This window comes from Tasmannia lanceolata, unplaced genomic scaffold (genome assembly GCF_043159265.1).
Source record: "Tasmannia lanceolata isolate RefF3 unplaced genomic scaffold, GAP_Taslan_0.1 ptg000002l, whole genome shotgun sequence".
NCBI lineage: Eukaryota > Viridiplantae > Streptophyta > Magnoliopsida > Canellales > Winteraceae > Tasmannia > Tasmannia lanceolata.
In genome coordinates, this window is record NW_027518679.1 from 22,189,525 (window position 1) to 22,213,332 (window position 23,808).

General features: G+C 38.6%; 1 protein-coding gene across 1 annotated transcript; it reads left to right on the forward strand.

The window, feature by feature from the left end:
• The first annotated feature begins 17,145 nt into the window (after window positions 1–17,145).
• On the forward strand, window positions 17,146–22,191 carry LOC143882900 (Ribosomal protein L18e/L15 superfamily protein). The gene is made up of 4 exons (XM_077386286.1): window positions 17,146–17,692; window positions 20,861–20,944; window positions 21,032–21,121; window positions 21,614–22,191. The coding sequence occupies exons 1-4, from the start codon at window positions 17,255–17,257 to the stop codon at window positions 21,893–21,895; spliced, it is 894 nt and encodes a 297-aa protein (XP_077242401.1). The 5' UTR covers window positions 17,146–17,254; the 3' UTR covers window positions 21,896–22,191.
• Window positions 22,192–23,808: the final 1,617 nt, after the last annotated feature.

Below are 23,808 nucleotides of genomic sequence, written 5' to 3' on the forward strand. Positions count from 1 at the left end.
GATGGAACATGGATGATTCTCTGCCGTAGGATCGAATCTTGAATCTTCTTGGCTTCTTTTTTTTTTTTTTTTAATCACTTTATTGAGAGATGAGGAATGATAGAATGAAGGGCGCCCTAGCAAAAACCAGCGGCTTTGACTTTGCTGAAACTGATCGATGAGGGCACCCTTCGAGCTGGTTTTTGCAAGGGCACAAAATTATATGGTGACCGGTGTGCCGTCCCAAAAACTAGTGGGGCCCGCATTTTTTGGGTGATCCAAAATAATTATTTGTTGGGTCATATAGATAGGGTGTGCCCAGAAAATCATTTCCATAGAATAATCCTAACCCTTTGATTTGTGGAGATTTAAAATGAACGACACATTATAAAAACCTCAGAGGGTTAGGATAATCCCATGGAGAAGATTTGGAGGACACCCTCTCTACATCAAGTCCCAACAAATGAACGGTTTAGATTACCTAAGAAATGTCGGCTCCACTGCACCATATAAATTGGGCGCTGATATTTCCCCCTAGAAAATAAATCCTAGGAAAAAAAAAACCTAGCAACCAAATGGAGTAATGGTTTTTGTGAGAGTCGTCGGCTGCTTTAAGATAAATTCACCCCTTTAACGTTTTTATTTTGCCTTTAAAACCTACCGAATAACATTATGGGTAGGGCTGCAACTCGAGCCGAGTTTTACCCGACCCGCATCGACCCGACCCGAAAATAGCCTGGGTCGGGTTTAGGTTTCATGGGTTTCGGGTCGAGCCGGGTTGAGCATTCAAAAGCCCGCATGAATCTCGGGTCGAGCCGGGTTTGAAGGGGCCCGACCCGACCCGACCCGAGTTACATAAGTTATAGTATGTTCATTTTTTTCTATTGTTAGTTAAAAGTTAAAAGTGAAAACCCACGCACCCACTGTTATTGTATGTGAGTGTAATTTCTGCTTCTATGAGTTGAGTTGATTCAGCATTGTTTGATTGTAATTACAACATTGTTTGATTACGGCATTGTTTGATTCAAGTGTAGTGTGAGTGTAATTACATCATTGTTTGATTCAAGTGTAATGTGAGTGTAATTTCTACTTCTATGAGTTGAGTTGCCTTGCCAAACAAGAATTTTCCTTAAAAAATTGCGTCAACGTGAAAAAACCCGACCCGACCCGACCCGACCCGAGATTTATCATGGGTAGGGCCGGGTTTGGGAATCGTGGGTTTTCCGAAAAAAAACCCGACCCGACCTGACCCGAGATATTTCTCGGGTAGGGTTGGGTTCTCCAAAACCCGACCCGCCCAACCCGAGTTGCAGCCCTAATTATGGGGGGATTTTATCCATCAGGGGGGAATATCATTTCCCTATAAATTCTATCATTTTATGAAAGATTTTTCCACGTGTTGGATGGGCATAAAAGTAGAAGTAAAGGAATATAGATCTCAATGCACGTGAGAGAGATAGAGTGCTTTTACCCTATTTGGGTTGAAGGAATTTTTTTGAAAAGTTTGGGAAGGAAAAATAGTTCTAAAAGTTCCTACTTTTTATACAAGAAAAAAAATATCATAAACCAGAAGAGATTATATGTTGACCGGGCTTACAAACTCATATTTATGGTACAATGGAAGTAACGCGCTTGATATTTGATCCAACAACAGCATCTTAAAAAGTGTACTGCCGTTGGATCACATATCATGGATGGGATGATGAGTACAAGTTTGTCCGTCCATTAATAGTATAATTTCTCCTTGAATTAGCCCTCTTCAGTTGTTACTTAGACATGTTGTTGGAAATTATATAGTTGGGGTTTGATCTATGGTTTATTCGAACCCAAAAGTCTGCAACTCGGAGCCTAAATCATTTTCTGTTGAAAGAATTCAGAACCGAAATCTTAAGGAGATTGTACTTATCTATTTTGGAAGGAAAACCTTTTTTTTAAATCGGATTGAAAGGAAGAAGGCTGAGTCGTGCCACTTGGTCACTCTCCTTAAGAATCGTATCCGCCCCCTACCGGTGCAACTGGGATCTGCGAATCGACGCTCCAAGATAAAACAACCAAATATGGCTCCAGTCCACGTGCACTCACTGACTGGTCCAGAACCACCGTGGAACTATGCTAAAAAACGGAACGGAACGGTGGAAGAAGATGAACAGAAAAATCGAACATAAACTCTTTCTTGTTTGCTTTGTAAAACCATTATGAATTTTTTGTGTGTCAAAACCAATCTGTCTCGTCCCCTTTTATAGACCCGAAGGCGTCTGTTAGGGAGAGCCAACGTTTATCTCCCAACAGTGACCGTTGGAGTTTTGAAACGGAAAAATCAAAACGTTTTTTGCAATAAAAAGAACCTTGTCATTTAAATCCAAACCCCGGACCTCGGGTCACGGCCCGGCACGCTGGCCTGTATGTTTTTTACACATGGGCTTGTGCTCTTCTAAAAGCCTAGGATCCAACAAATTCTAAAGCCCCTTGAAGGCCTAAACCTTTCTCCAACTCTCCATCTTATATGGATGAGAAACTTTTTCTTCCAAAGCAATGTTGAACTATTTGTTTTGTCTTTGGTTTAGAGAGCACAACAAGCACACAAACTTCAAGGTCTTGAGTTCAAGTCCCCATTCAAATAAAAGATTCTTGCTTTCAAAACAAAGAGGGAAACTTTAATTTGAATCTTCCCTCCAATTTTTAAAGTCTAGCAAAAGCAACTTTTATATTTGACTTCGTCTTTATTAAGACTTTGCCTTTTATCAAGACTTTGTCTTATTCAAAGACTTTAAAAATCCAACACACGTTTGGCTAACATGAATTTTTTTTCATGATAAATTGGTGTCACCAAGCGGTGAGAGAGGGGTTAGGCGAGTAAAGTGGCTAAAAATCTAAAAAACAAAATAAAGGAAACTAGTATCTCTGAGTCGTAGAAGTTGATTAAATTATGAGAAGATTTCACTAATTCTTGGATAATCTATATTAAGCACAAGGAGTGTTTTTTATAGAACACTTAAATGATAAACATAGCAAGAGAATAAGATAATTATGGAAAGACACTATCCTAATCTAATTCACTTGCCTAATCTAATTCACTTGCCTAATCTAACACAACCACCCAATATAACCTAATCAAATCAAATCTTCTAATCTCTGAATATTTGATCTTGATTTGATTTCATTCTCTAATATGCCCCCTCAAACATATATGGATTGAAAATCAATATACGTTTGATTACAATAGATATCCCCAAGAAGAAATATAAAAATTTGTAAATTTTGATGCACACTATCATGATTCATGTCCATTTGATGTATGTTGCCGATATTGCTGAAGATAATTGTCGCATGTTGTTGAAAAATGTGCCGCATGAAAGATGAGCCGCGAAGAGCTTCAATGAACTGGATTTGACTCAAGCCTGAATGAGCGAGTCGTATTTAGGCCAATTTAGAATACCGAACCATCTGGAAATGGGTCGCTATGGACCAACGCCGGAATGGGCAAGAAATGGGTCGCAATTAGGGCTGCAAATGAACCGAGCCGGCTCACGAACATGTTTGGGTTCGGCTGGTTAAAAGCTCGACTCGGGCTTGTTCGTTTACTAAACGAGCTGAACCCGAGCCCAAAAATTAGGCTCGCCAAAATAAACGAGCCGAACTTGAGTTTTGTATAGTTTGGCTCGGAAAAGCTCGTGAGCTTTTTAGGCTCGGTTCATAAACGAGCCGAGCTGAGCAGAGCTTTAAAGCTTGGATTATGTTTGTTTTTTATATATAAAATAAAAGAATGTGGGTTGTTTATCACAAATAAAGGTTTCGCCGAGTGGTTAAGGCGCTGGATTTAGAGGGGGCTTGGGTTCAAATCCCACAGATGTATGTTTTTATCATTCTTGAGACGAGCCGAGCCCGAGCTGAGCTTTTTCAAAAACTAAGCAAGCCGAGCCGAACACAAGCCTTCTTAAAAACTAAACGAGCCGAGCTCGAACACCCCAAAGCTCGGCTCGTTTGCAGCCCTAGTCACAATGGACCAACGCCGGAATGGACAGAAAATAGGTCAAAATGGACCAATGCCGAAATGGGCAGGAAATTGCCTCGATGGGCAAGACATCATGGGTCTGCATTTAGTACCGATCCTCACGAAAAGGGAATCATCATGGGTCGGCATTAAGTACCAATCCTCATGAAAATGGAATTACACTTTCGGGCATGCACTTCAAAAGAAATGAAGCACCTCAACCAAAATGATTCAATATTTCAGGCATGCACTTTAAGAAAGGTATCTCAACTGAAATAAAAAAATGAAGAATTTGAGAGAAAAGAAAAATTGAATGAGCGACAACAAACAACTGGCGGCAAAGATGGTGACGACAAATATTGGCAAAATTTGGACAGGGCAATAAAAGGGGGTGCAAATATCAAATTAGGGGTATACCATTTTTTTAGGACAGAAAAGATGGGGTGCATGATAAAACATAAAGAGTTCTAAAATGATAGGAGTTAAAACCAAGGCAGGAGAATAACTAGAAGGGTGTGATTAAGTGAAAGGCAATGGAGGGGGGGGGGGGGGGGGGTTTGAGTAAAATAGTGGTATGCCATTCCCAACTCCCTTTTCTCTTTATCTTCTTGTATTATAAGGCCTCACAATGGCTTTTTCCTTCTTTAGGATTGAAGTGGTTCATACAAATAAAAGTATTATGAAAAGAATCCCATATAATACCACCTCTGGAAAGGACATGAACTGTGGCAACGTGTGGCCAAATCAGAGAGAGTAGCAGGTCTCTATCCAACAACCCCTCTAGTGTGTCTAAGATGTTCGGCATGATGTTGGAGAAGAAACCAGGTAAGGCTTCCGGTTGATAATATTGAGAAAAACAACGATTGAATTTTTAAGAAAAGCAACGATTGAATTTTAGAAAAAGAAGCAATATGTGAGAAAAACAAAGAGGGCCGGGCGGACGGCGAGACTAACCGTCCGCCGGAGAACTAAATCACTCACTTTTTTATCAATGCAAGGCCAATCTGAGTTCAAGTAACGCCTTAGTTAAAGTATAAAAGACTAAATAATGCCTTCTCCAACAGCTTAAGCTTTCGGAGCTTCTAATTGTTTCACATGGTATCAGAGCAAAAGGTGCTAAGTTCAAACATTCTTGATGTCAAAAATCCTCATGCAATGGCCAAACCCAAAAGAGGGGCCACATGTGCCACGTGTAGGCCAATCCTTAAAAGAGGTGTAGACCCCGATCCGAGAGAGGCAGGGGACGAGCCCCCACGAAAGTCTCTCTGGAATCATCCACGTGAAGGGAGAGCTCTACTAAGGAACTCTTGAAAGAAGTGTCTCTCACAACATGAGTGGCGATAAAAGGTGAGATACCTCTCGATTCGGGGACTAGCCCAGATTCAAAACGTATCTTAAATAAAGAAGAGTCATCATCCAAGGAAGTAGGCTTTGGATCCCATACTATGCTCTGTTGCAATGGATAACCAGAGATATAAAAGAAGGTTCGTGCCTGGTTACGAATTTGAAAGGTCCAAAGAGCACCTCATCCGCCCGAGTGCAAACACCTTGTCTCTTATGCCATTTATTTATTGATTTTGAAGAGTTTTGGGCGAAAGTCATATGAAATGGGAACACATATCTCCGAGAAGACGTCTACCTAATCATGCATGTCTCGGAGATGATTAATAAGCACACATAAAAGAAATGAAATAAGTGTCACCTAAGAATAACTAGGTTATGAATGTTATACCTAATTGGTGTCTAAGTTCTGGTGTGCAAACACATGCATGCTACAGCTAAAAGTATAGGATCTGTACATGAAAGTAAGAAAACATAACAAAATACACAACACAATTCAACTATATACACGACTCGACAAGACGAATCCTAAAACTCTAATGCAATACTTGACTCGGACCAGAATGGCCATCAACCCTGGCTGCTCTACGTATCCCCGCCTCGGGAAGAATCAGAATCAACGTAGTTCGATGACCTATTCTAAACTACGATGCCTAACCATCTAGAACCGCTATCCTAGACTCGATCCACTAGACTCGACTGATTTTTAAAGTTTTTGCACGATTGCTTAAGTTCAAATGAATTGTAATTTTTAGGACTCTCTATATACCCTAACTAATGCAAGTTTTTTAACCTTAAGCTAATGCAAGTGGGCCCTACATCCTATGTGTAACTAAGCTATGCATCATAAGAAAAACCATGGGCTAACTAAATGTTTCCTAGTCTAGCCATCGGTTTGACTAAATGTCTAAACGACCACGACTCGATGCCTCCTAACTCTAGGGACACTCACACGATAAGACACATCATATCAACACAATCAAGACAGACTCCTAACTCTAAATCACCCCAAATATCTAGGACAAACTCCTAACTCTAGGGGAAGATCTTTTTGAAAAGATTTTGAAGAATTTTTGCATTTTTGGAAAGTTTGAAATATTTATTTTTAAAGGTTTGGCTGGACTTGGGATAAGAATCCCAAGCTGCACTACGTACCCTGTGGAAAGGGATCAAGCCAATATAGTTCGGAAACAGATTTTCTTAAATACACTCCTAATGACTCAAGATTTTTGAGATTGCTTTTGATTTTCAGATGTTTTGATTTTTTGAAATTTCTGAATGTTTTTGACACAAGAGGACAAAATCCCATCATCATAAGGGTATGATAGACTCCTGATATCCCGCAAAGGTTGGACAACATCTTATACTTTGCGGGGAGGGCTGGATGGAATCACATCTCTGCAAGGGTTGGACAGCATCCTATACCTTGCAGGAATGGATAAAATCACATGACTTGATGAGAGGTTGGACAGAATCCTAACCCCTATGATGATAGGATAGACTTCTATTCTAAAGGACTGACTCCTATACGAAAGAACAGACTCCTATGCTAAAGGACTGACTCCTAGACGAAAGGACACACACCTATTGTATAACCCTAAGAGGGGAGTGCTAATGAGACTAGGCTAGTCTCCTAAAAGAAGAGGAGATAAAAATGGTGCTAGTGAGACTGGGCAAGTCTCCTAAACACAGAGATGGGCTCCAAGTAACCTTATCATCGCCTTTGTAATGATTAAAAAAAAAGGTATGGGCAACTACCAGACCGAGTTTGTCTTCAACTAGAAAGGGGTGCAACTTGTGAGATTTGAGGTAGTCTCCTACGGGTTGACTTACTAATGGGACCAAGGTAATCTTCTAAAGGATAAACTACTTTGCTGAGACATAGCCTGTCTCCCTAAAGGGTGTGACTTTCTGTATTTCATGATTTCCTCAACTCGTCTAATGAGAAAATAAACATTATTTCAACATTTTAGCACAAATTCTCGTACATGCACTTTTCAAATCATGCAAACATACAAACCTAACCTAATAGATATACTTTTATTGATTACTACCAATATCAAAGTGAAATGAAAGATACAAACATCCAAGTAACAAGAGGGCTGTACATATCAAATGGGCAACAAGGTACGAGGGCTGCATTGCAACAAGGTGTGAGGGCAGCTATTATCAATGTACAACAAGATGTGAGGGCTGCTAAGTGGTTACATTTTCAGCAAGGAACAGTGATACAAGCATCCATGCTCTGTTTTAATAATAACATCAACAACACTACCACCATGAACAACATTTACAACACATATTTCACAATTTCAATGTATAAAACCATTCAATAGTATACCATAAATGATACTAAATGATTTTTTATTAATAATATTTTCCATTGATTCCTGCTATTACTTTGATAAGCTCATGTCAGTTTAGCACATGAAGTAGATATGATATTATTAGCATAAAGAATGGATAATAACACCAGATGCTACATTAATATATTAATTAGAATCATCACTGAACAGATAAGAGAAATTAAATTAAAAACATATAATGACCTCAAATGACCTTTGATAGCATCAAGAAAATATATGAGAAATGAGCTCATAGCATTTTAAATAATCTCTTCCCTTGGACAAAGATCAAACCCAAAGGGGCAGTCTCCTACGGGTTGACTTACTAATGGGACCAAGGTAATCTTCTAAAGGATAAACTACTCTGCTGAGACATAGCCTGTCTCCCTAAAGGGTGTGACTTTCTGTATTTCATGATTTCCTCAACTCGTCTAATGAGAAAATAAACATTATTTCAACATTTTAGCACAAATTCTCGTACATGCACTTTTCAAATCATGCAAACATACAAACCTAACCTAATAGATATACTTTTATTGATAACTACCAATATCAAAGTGAAATGAAAGATACAAACATCCAAGTAACAAGAGGGCTGTACATATCAAATGGGCAACAAGGTACGAGGGCTGCATTGCAACAAGGTGTGAGGGCAGCTATTATCAATGTACAACAAGATGTGAGGGCTGCTAAGTGGTTACATTTTCAACAAGGAATAGTGATACAAGCAGCCATGCTCTGTTTTAATAATAACATCAACAGCACTACCACCATGAACAACATTTACAACACATATTTCACAATTTCAATGTATAAAACCATTCAATAGTATACCATAAATGATACTAAATGATTTTTTATTAATAATATTTTCCATTGATTCCTGCTATTACTTTGATAAGCTCATGTCAGTTTAGCACATGAAGTAGATATGATATTATTAGCATAAAGAATGGATAATAACACCAGATGCTACATTAATATATTAATTAGAATCATCACTGAACAGATAAGAGAAATTAAATTAAAAACATATAATGACCTCAAATGACCTTTGATAGCATCAAGAAAATATATGAGAAATGAGCTCATAGCATTTTAAATAATCTCTTCCCTTGGACAAAGATCAAACCCAAAGGGGCATGGAATGGGTATATACTCATACAATCTATGATTAACAGCTGACCCCTTCATTTTAATAATAATAGTAGCACTATAAATTTGGTTGTCTTCACGCTTGAAGCAGCCACCCAATTTGATTACACATCATCATCATAGCGTATCATTACAAATATCAACTCCTCTACCCAATATGCCAAGGGAATGATATCAATATAACCATGTATTCGAATTTATACCATCTCACTTCCCTTTATTTTACTAAATGCACCATTTTCATTTTGGCTTTTCACAATTTTCTAAAAAAAAATCTGAACCAAACAAGCACGCAAACATCTCTATAACTATACTCAATAAGAAATTAAATATTGGACACGTATAAGCTACTAAATTTCGGATTACAATCTGAGTAAAATAAATGATTAACTTAGAAATATTACAAAATTGAAATCTCTGTATTATCCCTCTCTGCATTTTAACAAGCTTTTGAACACATCCCTCTTAATAAGCAATATCTTTATTAGTTCATAGACTACTTCTAATTCAGAGCATGCTCAATAATTTTAGGATGCAAATCTGTGAATTAAATGCTATCAAATAGAGGCACCAGTTTAATTAATACTACCAACCTTGAGAGAAATCATTAAAATGACAGTGATTATACTAATTCTCCAGATATTCAGATCATAGATCAAATACTTTATAATTAGAGAACATCATTAAATCATTCTAAACCACAATTTGAAGATGTAGAACCAAATCGGCGCGCCAGAAGGTCCGATCCAACAAACAAAAGATATATTCCAACTAAAATTCCACAGATCTAATAAATCTAAGATTTCTAAGCCTCAAAATGTTGATTTAGGATTTCTACTGCAAAAGGGAAACGAATCTGGACAAGGTAAAGGAAAATAGTTGTTACAGTGAGGGAAAATTACCGGCCGGAATACAAATTCTTGCCAGAATCTTGGTCGGTGCTTGATCGGAGGATAAGAAGAAGAGTAGATAACTAGGGTTTCAAACGAGATTTGTTCTCTCTCTCTTGGATTCTCACTATTTCTCTCTCTAAAAATAGTTTAGAACTAATCTTTCCAAATGAGAGCTTAAAATGGTATTTATAGTAATATAGGGGAGTTGATATTGGCACCACCATTTGATGGGCGCGCAATTGACGCAAAAATTGATGGGCGCACATTGAAATCGTGTCCCATTGGACCACAATCTGTACCGCTCAGGATAAATTCACCCCCTTTTCTGGTTCATACTACGACACTTATCTCAGCTCGTTCACTAGGCAAATGCACTCGGATTCTGACGAAATTTCGCAGGGACCTTGGTGAGAGTCTAAGCTAGCTTAGGGTGCAATTTGGGGTTCCAATTCAATGTTTTAGTGGGGTTTTACTCAAACATGGCACAAAAAGGGATTCGGTCAAAATGGGGTGTCTACAAGAGGGGCCACATGTGAGGGTGAGTGTTAAAGTATAAAAGACTAAATAACGCCTTTTTCCAACAGCTTAAGCTTTTTGAGTAACTGGTTGTTTCACATGGTATAAGAGCAAAGGTCCTAAGTTCAAACCTCCTTGATGTAAAAAATCCACATGCAATGGCCAAACCCGTAAGAGGGTCCACATGTGCCACGTGTAGGCCAAACCTAAAAAGAGGGGCCACACGTGAGGGGGAGTGTTATAGTATAAAATATTAAATAACGCCTTCTCCAACCGATTAAGATTTTGGAGTAGCTGGTAGTTTTCACAGAAGTGGCTAAAAATTAGGAAATAAAAAACTATACTCAAAATCAGATTGAATTTTTCCTAATTTTTAGTGACTTCTCACCAATCGGCCATCTCAAATCTCTTTCCTTCTCCCACTCATCTCAATTGGCCCTCTGAAATCTCTCTCCTTCTCCCACCCGCCCTACCTCTCTTTCACCACTTAGAACACCTAATTTATCATGAAAAAAAATCATGGTTGTGAGACATGGCCTTTGAGGTGCCTTCAATTTTTTATTATCGCTCTCTAAATTAACCATAATCAGATCATTTCCCTCTAAATTGTGGAAAGAAAAAACTTATGAAAATGTTTTCCGTCAAAAAATATTTTTCTTGCAATCCAAATAGGGCCTCAATCTCTTCATTGTATACTTTCCCAATTTAATTGTTTGCTATTTAAGGCAACTAACCAGTATGTGTGTGTGTGTGTGTGTAGAGAGAGAGAGAGAGAGAGAGAGAGAGAGAGACATTGTTGGGGAAACACTGATAGACCGCATCGAATAAACTTTCCCCTTCTGTTTGTGAAAACTCCACACCCCCCCCCCCGCAATCTCTTTTCCAACTCTCAAACTTATACTCAACCCTTCCAATCACCGGATCCCAATCGCGGAGGCAAAAGGCGCCACCATCTTTCGGTGGAAGACCAAGATATTTTATTGGAAGGCTTGATATCCCAAAACCAAGAGTATCAGCAATGGATGACAATAATTCATCTCCCAATTTGATCCCACACACCAAAGATTTATCTCTATATACTCTCATCCTAGTGGTTTCCTAAATAAAAGGAAAAACTAGATATCCTCAAAAAATAAAAATCCAAGACAACATCACTACTATCATCAAAATGAGCTAAGTCTATCAACTTCACTATTAGCGGATCGCCAGAAGTGTCTAATCTTAAAATCATCTCCCTCAATCATATCACCTCCTCAACCGCATCGGCAAATCTCCACAGGAAGCTGAAGCCGTCTCTCCTCCATCTAACGACATTGAGGGAATCCCCCTCAATGATAAGATAATCTAGCAAGGTCTGGTCAACAAGGGTAGATGCCACAAAGAAGTGCTTGAAGATGAGAGAGCACCGCTTAAGATGGTTTGGACATATCCAACGTAGGCCTTTGGATGCTCCAGTGAGAAGAGGCGACTTGTGCCCAGTTGATGGAGTAAAAAAGAAGTAGGGGCAAACCGGAAACAACTTGGGTAGAAACAGTGAGGAAAGACTTGATAGCTAGGAACATAACAGAGAACATGACCTTGGATAGGATAGAATGGAAGAAAATGATCCATGTAGAAGAACCCAACTAGAGCCAGGATTAGAGCCAGGTACATTCCTTTCACCTTCTTCATGAAATTTTTCTAAAGGATTCATTTAGCCGACCCAACTAGTTTGGGACAAAGGCTTTGTTGAGTTGAGTTGACTTCCCAATTTTATTGATTTTATACTTTGCTCCACTTAGGACATACACTTCTCTTAGCTTTGGCCTTTTAAAACAATGTCCAACAAATGAGCCCCTACCATCACCAATGACAAAAAATAGAAGTTCAAAATGTCACTACCATCAGGATTAATGAAATAGAAATATCCATGTTTAAAGCATGTCAAATTGAAGAGACAAATACCAGGATCAATTGCCCCTTGGCCATTGTTGTACCAAGCTGGCTATGTGTATGAGATTATTGCCTTCTTTTTTTGTATGGGTATTATAGTTGTTTGTTGTAGTTTTCTTTGTATCAAGCTGGAGTTCTACAATATATACACTCCAGCTTGAGGGGGAGAGTTGAAGAGTGTTAAAGGGTAGTTTGACCATTACGTGTATTGTGAGGGGTATCGTAGTCTTTGTACCAGGTAGCCCTAACTTAGCCTTAGTGGAGACATTCCATCTCTCCATTCCTCGTCTTCTTCCTCTCTCTTCCCTTATCACCATTTCTAACAGCCACAATATGTTTAAACCAAATCAAGCACGTACTTGACCAGCTTGAAGAATGAAAGATATGTTCATAGAGAAGACAACTAAGCAGGAGACTTCCATTCTTCACTGAACAAAAATGTTGAAACTAAATTTATCCTTCCATTTAACGACATCCTTATTTAAAGAAAATCGTTAAAGAGGACAAAGTAGAACAATGTTACACAAGACTGTAAAATTTGACATATTTTATTAATGATTAAAAATGCAGCAACACATATATCCAGTCTTTTGTAATCATAAAAAATACTATAGTTGAAGGAAACACTAAATAATCAAGCAACACATATATCCCGTCTTTTGTAATCATAAAAAATACTATAGTTGAAGGAAACACTAAATAATCAAGTCTGTCTAATATTAGTAAGAAAAGAAGGAATAAATGATTAGAGGAATTCTAGACTGAAGGGAACCCTTGCAAAAAAGAGGTGAAAGGGCTCTCCTATTGGCTGCACATCACCATTATGCATTAATAACGACTAAAAAGTCAAACATGATGGTGATGTGCAGCCAATGGGGGAGCCCTTTTACCTCTTTTTTTCAAGGGCTCCTTTCAGTCTAGACTTGGTGAGCCATTGATCTCTTTGGTCACACCGAATTTTTATCCAACGACTCAGCTTGTCTTGCCCTGATTTTATAGTGATTTTGGCTAATAGAAGCAGCAAATAAACAAGGGAAAATTCCCAAAAAATTGTGATTTTTATCTGAAAATCTCAAAAAGGGGTAGAGTTAGCTAATTTCTCAAAAAGTGGTGAAACGCATCCCAATGAGTGTTTTAGGACAAAAATGCCCTTATTTTGCCTTTCCCTCCAAGAAAGTAAGCAACAAATCCCAATGCATTTCCCCAACCAATTTGACTTTTTTACCTTCTTCTTCCCACGCCAAAATCAAACTCCATTGGCTGTTGTAAAAATCCCAAACGAAATTCCATTTCAGAGAGGTGAAACTCCCCTCTCCTAAAATGTAGATTTTATTGCATCTTTTATTTTTCTTTGGCTTTCAAACCTAAGCTTCTCAAGTAGGTCCATTGTGATACATTTGCATACATTTAACATGTTCCTTACAATGCTATGGTGTATTGTCATCATCTTGTTTACTTGTTAGGGATTTGTTATGGTTGTGTTAGACATTTGTTATTGTCATCATCCTCTTTCCAATGCTATGATGTATTGTCATAATCTCTTTATCTCTCTATTGCCCTCTATGTTTCTATTTAGAGTAAATCAGGATGAAACTCATGTCTATACAATTACAACCACTATTTAAATGTGTATAAGCAATATTTTGTTCTTGGAACCACTGTTGATATCTGGGAACTAGTATTTAAACACTCAGAAGCATCAATTATACCTAGGAACCACTATTTACCACTATGTAGTGGTTCTGAGGTATAAATAGTGGTTTCCGAGGTATAAATAGGTGTTCCGAGGTATAGATAGTGGTTCAAGAGTAGAAATATTGCTTCACAGACTATACCTTGGAACCATGTAGTGGATGTCAAAGTTGAAATATTGGTTCCAGAGTAGAAATATTGCTTCAGACAATCTAATATTACTTCCGTGGATGTCAAAGTTGCAATGAATTTATGAACAATGGGTTAAATAGTTGTCTAAACAGTAAGATCTTATCATGGTTCATAGTTTAGATGGCCTAATACTTGTTCCATTCCAAGAGTTTAAATTGTGAGATTGAAATAGTTATGCAGTCAAAACCACTATAAAAAGTGAGAATGACTGTATTTATTTGATTTTAAACACTTGGAACCACTAATTATACCTAGGAACCACTATTTACCAGTATTTAGTTGTTCCAAGGTCTAAATAGTGGTTCCAAGGTAGAAATATTGCTTCACACAATCTAATATTACTTCAGTGGATGTCAAAGTTGCAATGAATGTATGAACAATGAGTTAAATAGTTGTCTAAATAGTCAGATCTTATCGTGGTTCATAGTTTAAATGGCCTAATACTTGTTCGGTTCCAAGAGTTTAAATTGTGAGATTGAAATAGTTATGCAATCAAAATTATTATAAAAAGTGAGAATGACTGTATTTATTGGATTTTAAACACTTGGAACCACTAATTAGACCTATGAACCACTAATTATACCTAGGAACCACTAATATTACCTAGGAACCACTATTTACTAGTATTTAGTGGTTCCAAGGTATAAATAGTGGTTCCAAGGTAGAAATATTGCTTCACACAATCTAATATTACTTCAGTGGATGTCAAAGTTGCAATGAATGTATGAACAATGGGTTAAATAGTTGTCTAAATAGTTAGATCTTATAGTGCTTCGTAGTTTAGATGGCCTAATACTTGTTCCGTTTCGAGAGTTTAAATTGTGAGATTGAAATAGTTATGCAGTCAAAACCATTATAAAAAGTGAGAATGACTGTATTTATTGGATTTTAAACACTCGGAACCACTAATTATACCTAGGAACCACTAATTATACATTTTTACATGTTTTACACCTGTCTGACGGAATGGTGGAAAGGTCGACCTACAGGTCGACCTGTAATTGGTCTTCCTACCTATTTGGTTAAATGGTGAAAAGGTCGACCTGTAGGTCGACCTATCAAGACAAATTCCCACCTGTTTGTACATATGCTATAAAGGTCGACCTGCAGGTCGACCTATTATGGCAAATTCGCACCTGTTTGCAAAGAATGTAAAAAGGTCAACCTTCAGGTGTGACCCGTACAATACTATTTGCATTGTATTTCATTAGATCACCCTGTGGAAATGATTTTTTAGGCACAACCTATTTGCATTGTGGCTTATCTAATGGACGGTTTGGATCATCCTATGGTGTGGTATGCGTGGGGCCTACGTTGTTCAAAGATGGTGGGCCCAACAGAAACCGTGGGTGGAATGGTGGGCCCATCTTTGCACAACGTAGGCCCCACCCATACCACACCATAGGATGATCCAAACCGTCCATTAGATGGGCCATAAACGTAAATAGGTTGTGTCCCAAAATGTCATTTCAATAGGCTGATCGATCCTAGCCCTTCGATCTAAATAGAAACTACATCTTATGCAACCTCTATAGATTGTAGGGTTGTGATCATCCTATGGAAATGATATTTGGGGCACAACCTATTTACATTGTGGCCCATCAAATGAATGGTTTGGATCATCCTATGGAGTTGGTCGTACAGTAACATTAAGGCTCGTCCACAATATAGGATGATCCAAGCCGTCCATGGTTTGGATAATCCTATAAAGTTGGTCGTACAGTAACATTAAGGCCCAATCATTGGCCCCACCTATATTTTTCAAATTGAAGCGTACTGTCCACAACATAGGATGATCCAAGCTGTCCATGGTTTGGATCATCCTATGGTGTGGTTCGTACAGTAACATTAACCCAATTTAGGCCCCACCCATATTTTTAAAATGAAGTGTACCATCCAGACCATAGGATGATCCGAGCCGTCCATTTGATGGGCCATAACATTAATGGCCTGTGCCCCAAAAATCATTTGCATAGGATGATCAGAACCCTCCATTGTATAGAGGTTTCCATAATAAGCAATTTCTCTTTATATATGAGGGCTAGGATCATCATATGGAAATGGTTTCTTAGGACACAACCTATTTACGATGTGGCCTATCAAATGGACTGCTTGGATCATCCTATGGTTTGGACGGTACACAGTCATAGTGAGTTGGATTTGGGCACCAACTCACCAAGGAGGAGAATTTTGGGGGCCCCTCAATTGTTCCTGAGAGAGAGAGAGAGAGAGAGAGAGAGAGAGAGAGAGAGAGAGAGAGAGAGAGAGAGAGAGAGAGAGAGAGAGAGAGAGAGAGAGAGGTGGGAAAAGGTCAAAATGTAAGGTGAAATGTATTGGGATCCGTTGCTTACTTTCTTAGAGGGAAAACTAGGGCTGCAACTCGGGTCGGGCGGGTCGGGTTTTGGAGAACCCAACCCTACCCGAGAAATATCTCGGGTCGGGTCGGGTTTTTTTTCGGAAAACCCACGATTCCCAAACCCGGCCCTACCCATGATAAATCTCGGGTCGAGTCGAGATTTTTCACGTTGACGCAATTTTTTAAGGAAAATTCTTGTTTGGCAAGGCAACTCAACTCATAGAAGCAGAAATTCAACTCACATTACACTTGAATCAAACAATGTTGTAATCAAACAATGTTGTAATTACAATCAAACAATGCTGAATCAAACACTTGAATCAACTAAACTCATAGAAGCAGAAATTACACTCACATACAATAACAGTGGGTGCGTAGGTTTTCACTTTTAACTTTTAACTAACAATAGAAAAAAAATGTACATACTATAACTTATGTAACTCGGGTCGGGCCCGTTCAAACCCGGCTCGACCCGAGATTCATGCGGGCTTTTGAATGCTCAACCCGGCTCGACCCGAAACCCATGAAACCTGAACCCAACCCAGGCTATTTTTAGGTCGGGTCGATGCGGTCAGGTAAAACCCGGCTCGAGTTGCAGCCCCAGGGAAAACCAACACAAGGACATTTTTGAGAAATTAGCCAACTTAACTGTTTTTAGATAAAAATCACATTTTTTTGAGAATTTTCCCAACAAACAACTTTCCTTAGTTTTTTTGTCATCACGTTTTTTCCTCATAAATTCGCTCCCAATTCTTTCCCAGACCCAGGCCCTTTTAGTAACAACAACTACTACTGAATCCTCTTATCGCTCTCTCTTCTCTATTAGAGAAACTTAAAAATAACAGCAACGAAACGACATAACATGTGGAAGAGATTGTCGTCCTTAGCAGCTACCGCAATCCTCCGTGGTTCATCCATTTCGAGACCAGCAGCGACAATAGCGATTCCGATAGGAGGAGGAGGAGGAGGAGGAGGAATATTCCGGCATGGATATAGCAGCAGCCAGATGATGATGATGATGATGTCGATTGGAGGAGGAGGAGGAGGTGGATTGAGCAGCAGCAGCAGCAGCAACGTCCTTCTTGCTTTGAACGATCTGAGAGACAATAAAGGAGCTCGGCAGAAGAAAAGGAGGAAAGGGAGGGGGATCGGGTCTGGAAAGGGGAAGACGGCAGGGCGAGGGCATAAAGGGCAGAAAGCAAGAGGAACCATGAAGTTCGGCTTCGAGGGAGGCCAGACCCCTCTCCGTCGCCGCCTCCCTAAGAGAGGCTTTCACAACCCCTTTTCCCTCACTTTCCAGGTACCTACCTTCTCCCCATTCTATCTAGGGTTTCTTTCTTTTTTTCAAAAAAGAAAGAAGGAATCTTTTTTTTTAAAAAAAAGAAAAAAGAATAGGTTGCCACACCATATATCATTCTTGAAGCAGACGAGAGAGTTAGAGCAGACCTTGAATCCGATACCCGCTTAGAAAGTTATAAATATAGTCATAAATTTCCACCGAAATCGACACGAAATGATCGAAATTTTCTGTTTATATCCGCATGGAAACGATACCAAAATCAACACGTATACTGAAACCAAAATCATAAATGTATTTGTGGTATACCAAATCAGTATGTTTTATATAATTATATTTATGTGAATTGCATGTGAAACGTGGTGTATGTACTATGCATAAATATTTATATGAATTCTATGTGAAATGAAATGTAGTATGTATTGAATTATCAGACATGTATGACAGCACATGTCACTTAGCGTTCGATATTTTTAAACCATTACATATGATTGTCTTGCTTATGTGATAGTTTTTAAGTGTGTATTTCTATTTGTTCTACTATTTTTATTTCTATTTTTTCGAAAATTGACATATCTAATGATAATAACTAATGTACAGAAATTTCGGACCACTTATTTCTATTTGTTCTATTTTATTTTATTTTTTGGAAAATTGACATATCTATTGATAAAAACAAATGTACAGAAATTTGGGACCAGTAGTCCCACCCCATTACATCATAAAAAACCAAAGCAAAATAGCCCATATAAGTACTACCCAAAACAAAACAATCCAAAATTTAAAAGACACAGATGAGGGAAGACTCGACACGCGAAAGACCAAGGTCTTTCAAGCAAATTAATCGGGCCCAAAACCTCCATCATATCTGAGGTCTTTCTTCCAAAGGACCATAGTGGATAATTCAACCATCGAAAACCAAAAAACACTATACCCCCCTTGTAGCGAAGGACCACAGTCCCTCAAGCACACATGGTAGTGTTATTATACCATCCCTTTTTCAATTAGTAAGCAAGAACAAAACTTCCAAAACACACCAACTATTTTTTTATTTTTTATTTTTGGAAAAATGCCGAATTTTATTGATATTAAGATAGCAGGTGGGACCAGGAGTCCCAAGCTATTACATGATATGATAAGTAACCAAGCCAAGCAAACCCAAAACCTGGAATAACACACTAAAGTTAACAATTACAATTACATGTCCTTTCTTTTCCTACTTCCTACCAGTGATAACTTATCCAATATAGCTCAAGCTGCAACCCTCTGCGTCTTGGAGCGTTGCCTTGAACCTTAACCCATACCCTTTTAAAACAGACAATCTTAAAAGCAGCTCAGTAGAGAAATCACCATACTCCTAGAGATGATGTATCAGATTAATAGTATCTAGATTAAGGCTAGTTTAGGCGAAAGACATGATCTCTAAAACCAAAACCTTCGAATCTGTAATTCGTCTGGAGATAGGTCGAATGCATTCTCTTAGCTATGTAATCATGACCCCCATCCTTCTAAAGTAAAAAATTATAACTCTTTCCTCAATTTTCCAAAATTTACACATCTAACAAAACTATCCGGTAGCTTAGGAAGAACTCTCCTCACATAGCTTTGCCAGGGCCTGGGAACAAATTCTCTTAAGCCAAATGAGAGTTCGAACATCCTGAATTCACAAGTGATTGTGAAAGTGCTAAGATGGAAAGGGAGCTCATTGCTTAAACCCCCTCCCGAACTTTATTTTCAGCCTCCTTTGCTCTTTCCTTTTTTTCTTCCAAATCATTTGCTGCCATGGCCAGGAACATGTCTTTAGTCGCCCCCAAGTCTTCATCATATCCAATCCCGAATACGTCTCCCTTTTTTAACAAATCATCAAATTCTTCCGAGAACGATCCTCGACTCTCAGTTTCTCTTGAATTATCAGTCATCAGTTTACCCTTTCCTTTAGTATCCCCCACTAGGTGCTACATGATCCCCGACTCGGTGGTCTACTTCCAATCCTAAAGTGTCCCGGGAAGCAACAGGCTCATCAACCGGGCTGTCCTGCCTTTTCTCTAGGGCCGTAATTACCGCCTTTTCTCCAAAACACACCAACTATGACCACCATTTCCGCGCTCTTAGTGCTTCCTAAGACACTGTCAACGACCAACGCCCATGAGCTAGGATATGCTTTATCTTTTTAGGGCCTTGAGCTCCCTACTGCCCTTACCCTGAGTCTTCCCCTTTTTTTCCCAGCATCACGCCAAATTTGTTTTACTATTTCTTGAAGTTTCATTTTAAAATTCCATCATTTGCATACGTCTCCATACGTTTCCGTAACTTTATACCAACTGAAACAAAAATGTCTGTTTCCGTGGTAATCGAATTGGAACCAAAACCGAAATTTAAAGCCTTGCCTATAGACCGCCGACCGCCTCCCAGTCCCAGCTAACTAAATGATATTTTCATCTCTCTTCCCTGTCGTTCCAAAGAACATTTTTCTTACACTGGTTCAACTTTTCAATGACACTATGATGATTATCTGGATGAGGGGGCTTGAGGTCATCTATGATGAAATATACAAGCGGGACCATCCATGGGTTGTCTTAATAGTCGCAACTACGGTTATTACATGACCCTGTCTTAATTCATGTCTTCTCAACCTGGAGACCCCAATTCCTTACGGGTGTGTTTGGTAATCATTAACAAAGCCGGAATCATGGAATTGTGAAGTCGTTCTACCGGTGCATGAATCGCAGAAGTAGCTCCTTTTCAATTGTCAAAAATCCATCTAAAATGTGCTTTTCGAACAAAAACTCAAGCTGCTTTCTTGAAACCAAATGTCATTTCCATTCTTTGGAGCAAAAGGATCAGAAAATCGCTCCAAAAACTGGTTACCAAACACGCCCTTAAATGTTTCTGTCAAACTACTGATATACAAAACAGTAATATTAAAATAAAATTATTTGCTTATCCAATCATCGTAGTAGAAATCTATTATACTTTCAGGGCTATTCTCTAGTTTGAAATTTGTCTTCTCATTTCAGAGGAATCAAGTTTTTTTTTCCATGCTTGTCAACTGTTTTTTTTTTAATAGGTAAATGCTTGTCAACTGTTTATCCATCATCAATGTTCTGTTTATTTATTACTTGGATTGGAAGCAGTGTTGCTGATGAATCATTCTCACTTTCTCTGTAACAGCCTGTTGGTTTGGGAAAGATCGCAAAACTCATAAATGCAGGCCATATCGACTCATCGGAGCTGATTACAATGAAAACACTCAAGGTACCGAATTCCTTTTCCTGGTTTATACCTTATAACTGTTTATGGTCTATTGGCTTTGTTTGAGACTGATTATACGTATGACAATAGGATACAAGTGCCATAGGGAAGCAGATAAAAGATGGAGTAAGATTGATGGGCCGTGGTGCTGAACATATAAAATGGCCAATTCATCTTGAGGTAACCTTCATTTATTAGCTTCAATCTATTTTGGGATGAACCTCTTCACCTTAGTTCCTCAACTTGTTTTTCTTTTCTTTTCTTTTTTCTTTTTTTTGTTTACAACAGCCAAATAACCATTCTGTTAATTGCAATAATGAGCAAGTGCTTTCTACATGCCAGAATGATCAAAATACACCCACTACTTTTCCTAAAGAGCAACAAAAAATCTACAGTATTTGCTTCCCTGAAAATAACGCACTACTTTTCTGAAAGGGCAACCCAAAATCTAAAATCTCTTAATTAGCAGTATTTGCTTCCCTAAAAATAATTTTAAAAAAAAATTTGTAACCTTGGGCTACGTATTCTTTGTTATTTAAGAATGCTTGAATTTCACATTTTGAGCTGAGAAAACGCCAAAATGTAAATGACAAACAATCAAATGGAATGTCTATCCCTTGGTTTACTTTGCATGCAGTACAAGAACAAGCTACTGACATTGCAAGTGTGCAGGTATCGAGGGTAACAGTGAGGGCAAGGGAAGCAGTTGAAGCAGCAGGTGGTTCAGTGAGGAGAGTATATTACAACAAGTTGGGGTTCCGAGCGTTGCTGAAGCCTGAATGGTTTGAAAAGAAGGGGAGGCTATTACCGAGAGCAGCACGACCCCCACCCAAGCAGCGGGATAAGGTTGATAGCATTGGCCGCCTCCCTGCTCCCACCAAACCCATTCCATTTTTGTCGCAAGAGATGGACTCTGGTATTACTACTACAGCTCCGCTACCCTCATCATCATAAACACACCATTATTAAGTATTATTAACTTGCTTCAGCCTTAAGTTTGCTCTTTAAGATTATTTCCTCTTCATGTTAAAAAGCTTATTTGAAACAATGACAGCGCGAGTTAGTTAACCTGTCTGTAAGAAACGGATTGTTGGGACAAATGGTCTAGAGTAGCATTGCATTTGGAGATATGCTATTGTGCATCCTCCTATGACTGTCACAGGGGGCTATACATTTTGATGTGATTGACTCAACTTTTGTGTTAAGACTCATAAAATGATGGATGTTCATGAAAATATCTCTCTTCTTTATTTATTGTCAATTACATGGGATTTGCTAGGGACTTTCGCACAGGGGCGGAGCCAGGAATTTGCCCGAGGTGGGGGCAAACAACTCATCAAATTTGTGCAGCTCAATTACAGTTCCTGTGTAGGAGATTTCAGATATTTTAAGTTTTCAAGGTCATTTTTAACTCAAGGATATTTTAAGTTTTCATGAAAATCAACTTTTAGGTGATGTTTTCATATAAGACAGAAGTGGAGTGCTGTTATCAAAATCAGCACACCATTAAGAAGCCTTTTATTTGCATGGGTGCTGTTATAAAAACAGCATATGTGTTTTTTAAAGATTTTAAGAACTCCCCTTTTAAAACCCATGGCCATGAGTAGCATAGGTTCAATTTTGACAGAATAACAAGGTGTCAATCAAAAACTCAGTGTTGAATATAGCAACAGTGGAGTGCTGTTATCAAAATCAGCAAACCAATAATAAATCTTTTATTTACAATTACATTGATGCTGTTGTAAAAATAGCATAGGTGAGTCGTGCAGACTCTAGTTCTAAATATAACCTTCAGAAAATGACCTTTGCCCCTTTCTAAAGACAAATAATTGAACAGTTAGTGGCTGAGAAGGGGCATTTTTGGCAATTTCAAAACGTCTAGAATTTTTTCTTAGATTTTTCAGAGGAGGCAATTGCCCCCCTCCCCCCCTGGCTCCGTCTCTGCTTTCGCACCAAGGTTTTAAATTTCGGTTTCTGAGGTAATTTCGGGGTTAACTGAAACCGAGATTTTAGCCGAAATCCTGAAACTCCGGCCCATGACATGTCGTTTTTTGGGGCTGAAATTCGGTAAAGGCATAAAAAATTAATATTTTAGTAAAAATTTTGCCGAAATTTCAACTGAAATTTGGTAAATTTCGGAACTCTCGGTTTCGGAACGTTTCAGCTCCGGTCCTCACCGAAATCCGAAATTTCAGGCTGAAATTTTAAACCTTGTTTCACACTAAGGCATTTCACGGCTGACTTTTGCATGAGAGAACAGCCACCTCCGATGAATTAAATGGATAAGACAAATTCATATGAAAATCGAGCCTGCGTGGCCATTCTCTCAAGCAAAAATCAGCCATAAAATGCCTTCCCGCTAAATTCCCTAGCTAATCCCTAATGACATATACTCAATATTTCTTGCCCATGAGGAATTTTCAAGACAGGGCCCATTGTTGTACAATGAAACAACCTTACTAGTTACGACAATGTAGTGAGCCTTTGAATGATCTGAACCGTCCATTTGATACCGTCACTTCAGTAGGATCTCCGTACGAGCAAGCCATATCGGCTTCATTATTGATTTTGAGCTTCCATTATCGATTACAGTGTTCACCAAACATAATTGAAGCCCAAGCCCATTGAAAAATAGAGCCCATTAGACATTCTAACTCAATCTATGGGATGGGCTTCTGGACTAATCGTTTATTGGGAAAAAGTACATGTTCGCCCTCTTTTTCTTCCCCCTGGCCACCCTCTTATAATGTAAAAAAGAGTAGCATATACATACACTAGAGGGGATGGGGATGGCCCAGGGAAGAAAGGGGGGCAAATATATACTTCCCCTCATTATTTCATTAGAAATCATTGCAGTGCCTTTATTT

Excerpts from the sequence above, each read along its gene's own strand:
- LOC143882900 (XM_077386286.1), top strand. The coding sequence starts at position 17,255 with ATGTGGAAGAGATTGTCGTCCTTAGCAGCTACCGCAATCCTCCGTGGT. Across the intron at positions 17,693-20,860 it reads CCTTTTCCCTCACTTTCCAG|CCTGTTGGTTTGGGAAAGAT; the intron begins GTACCTACCTTC and ends TCTCTGTAACAG. Across the intron at positions 21,122-21,613 it reads AATGGCCAATTCATCTTGAG|GTATCGAGGGTAACAGTGAG; the intron begins GTAACCTTCATT and ends GCAAGTGTGCAG.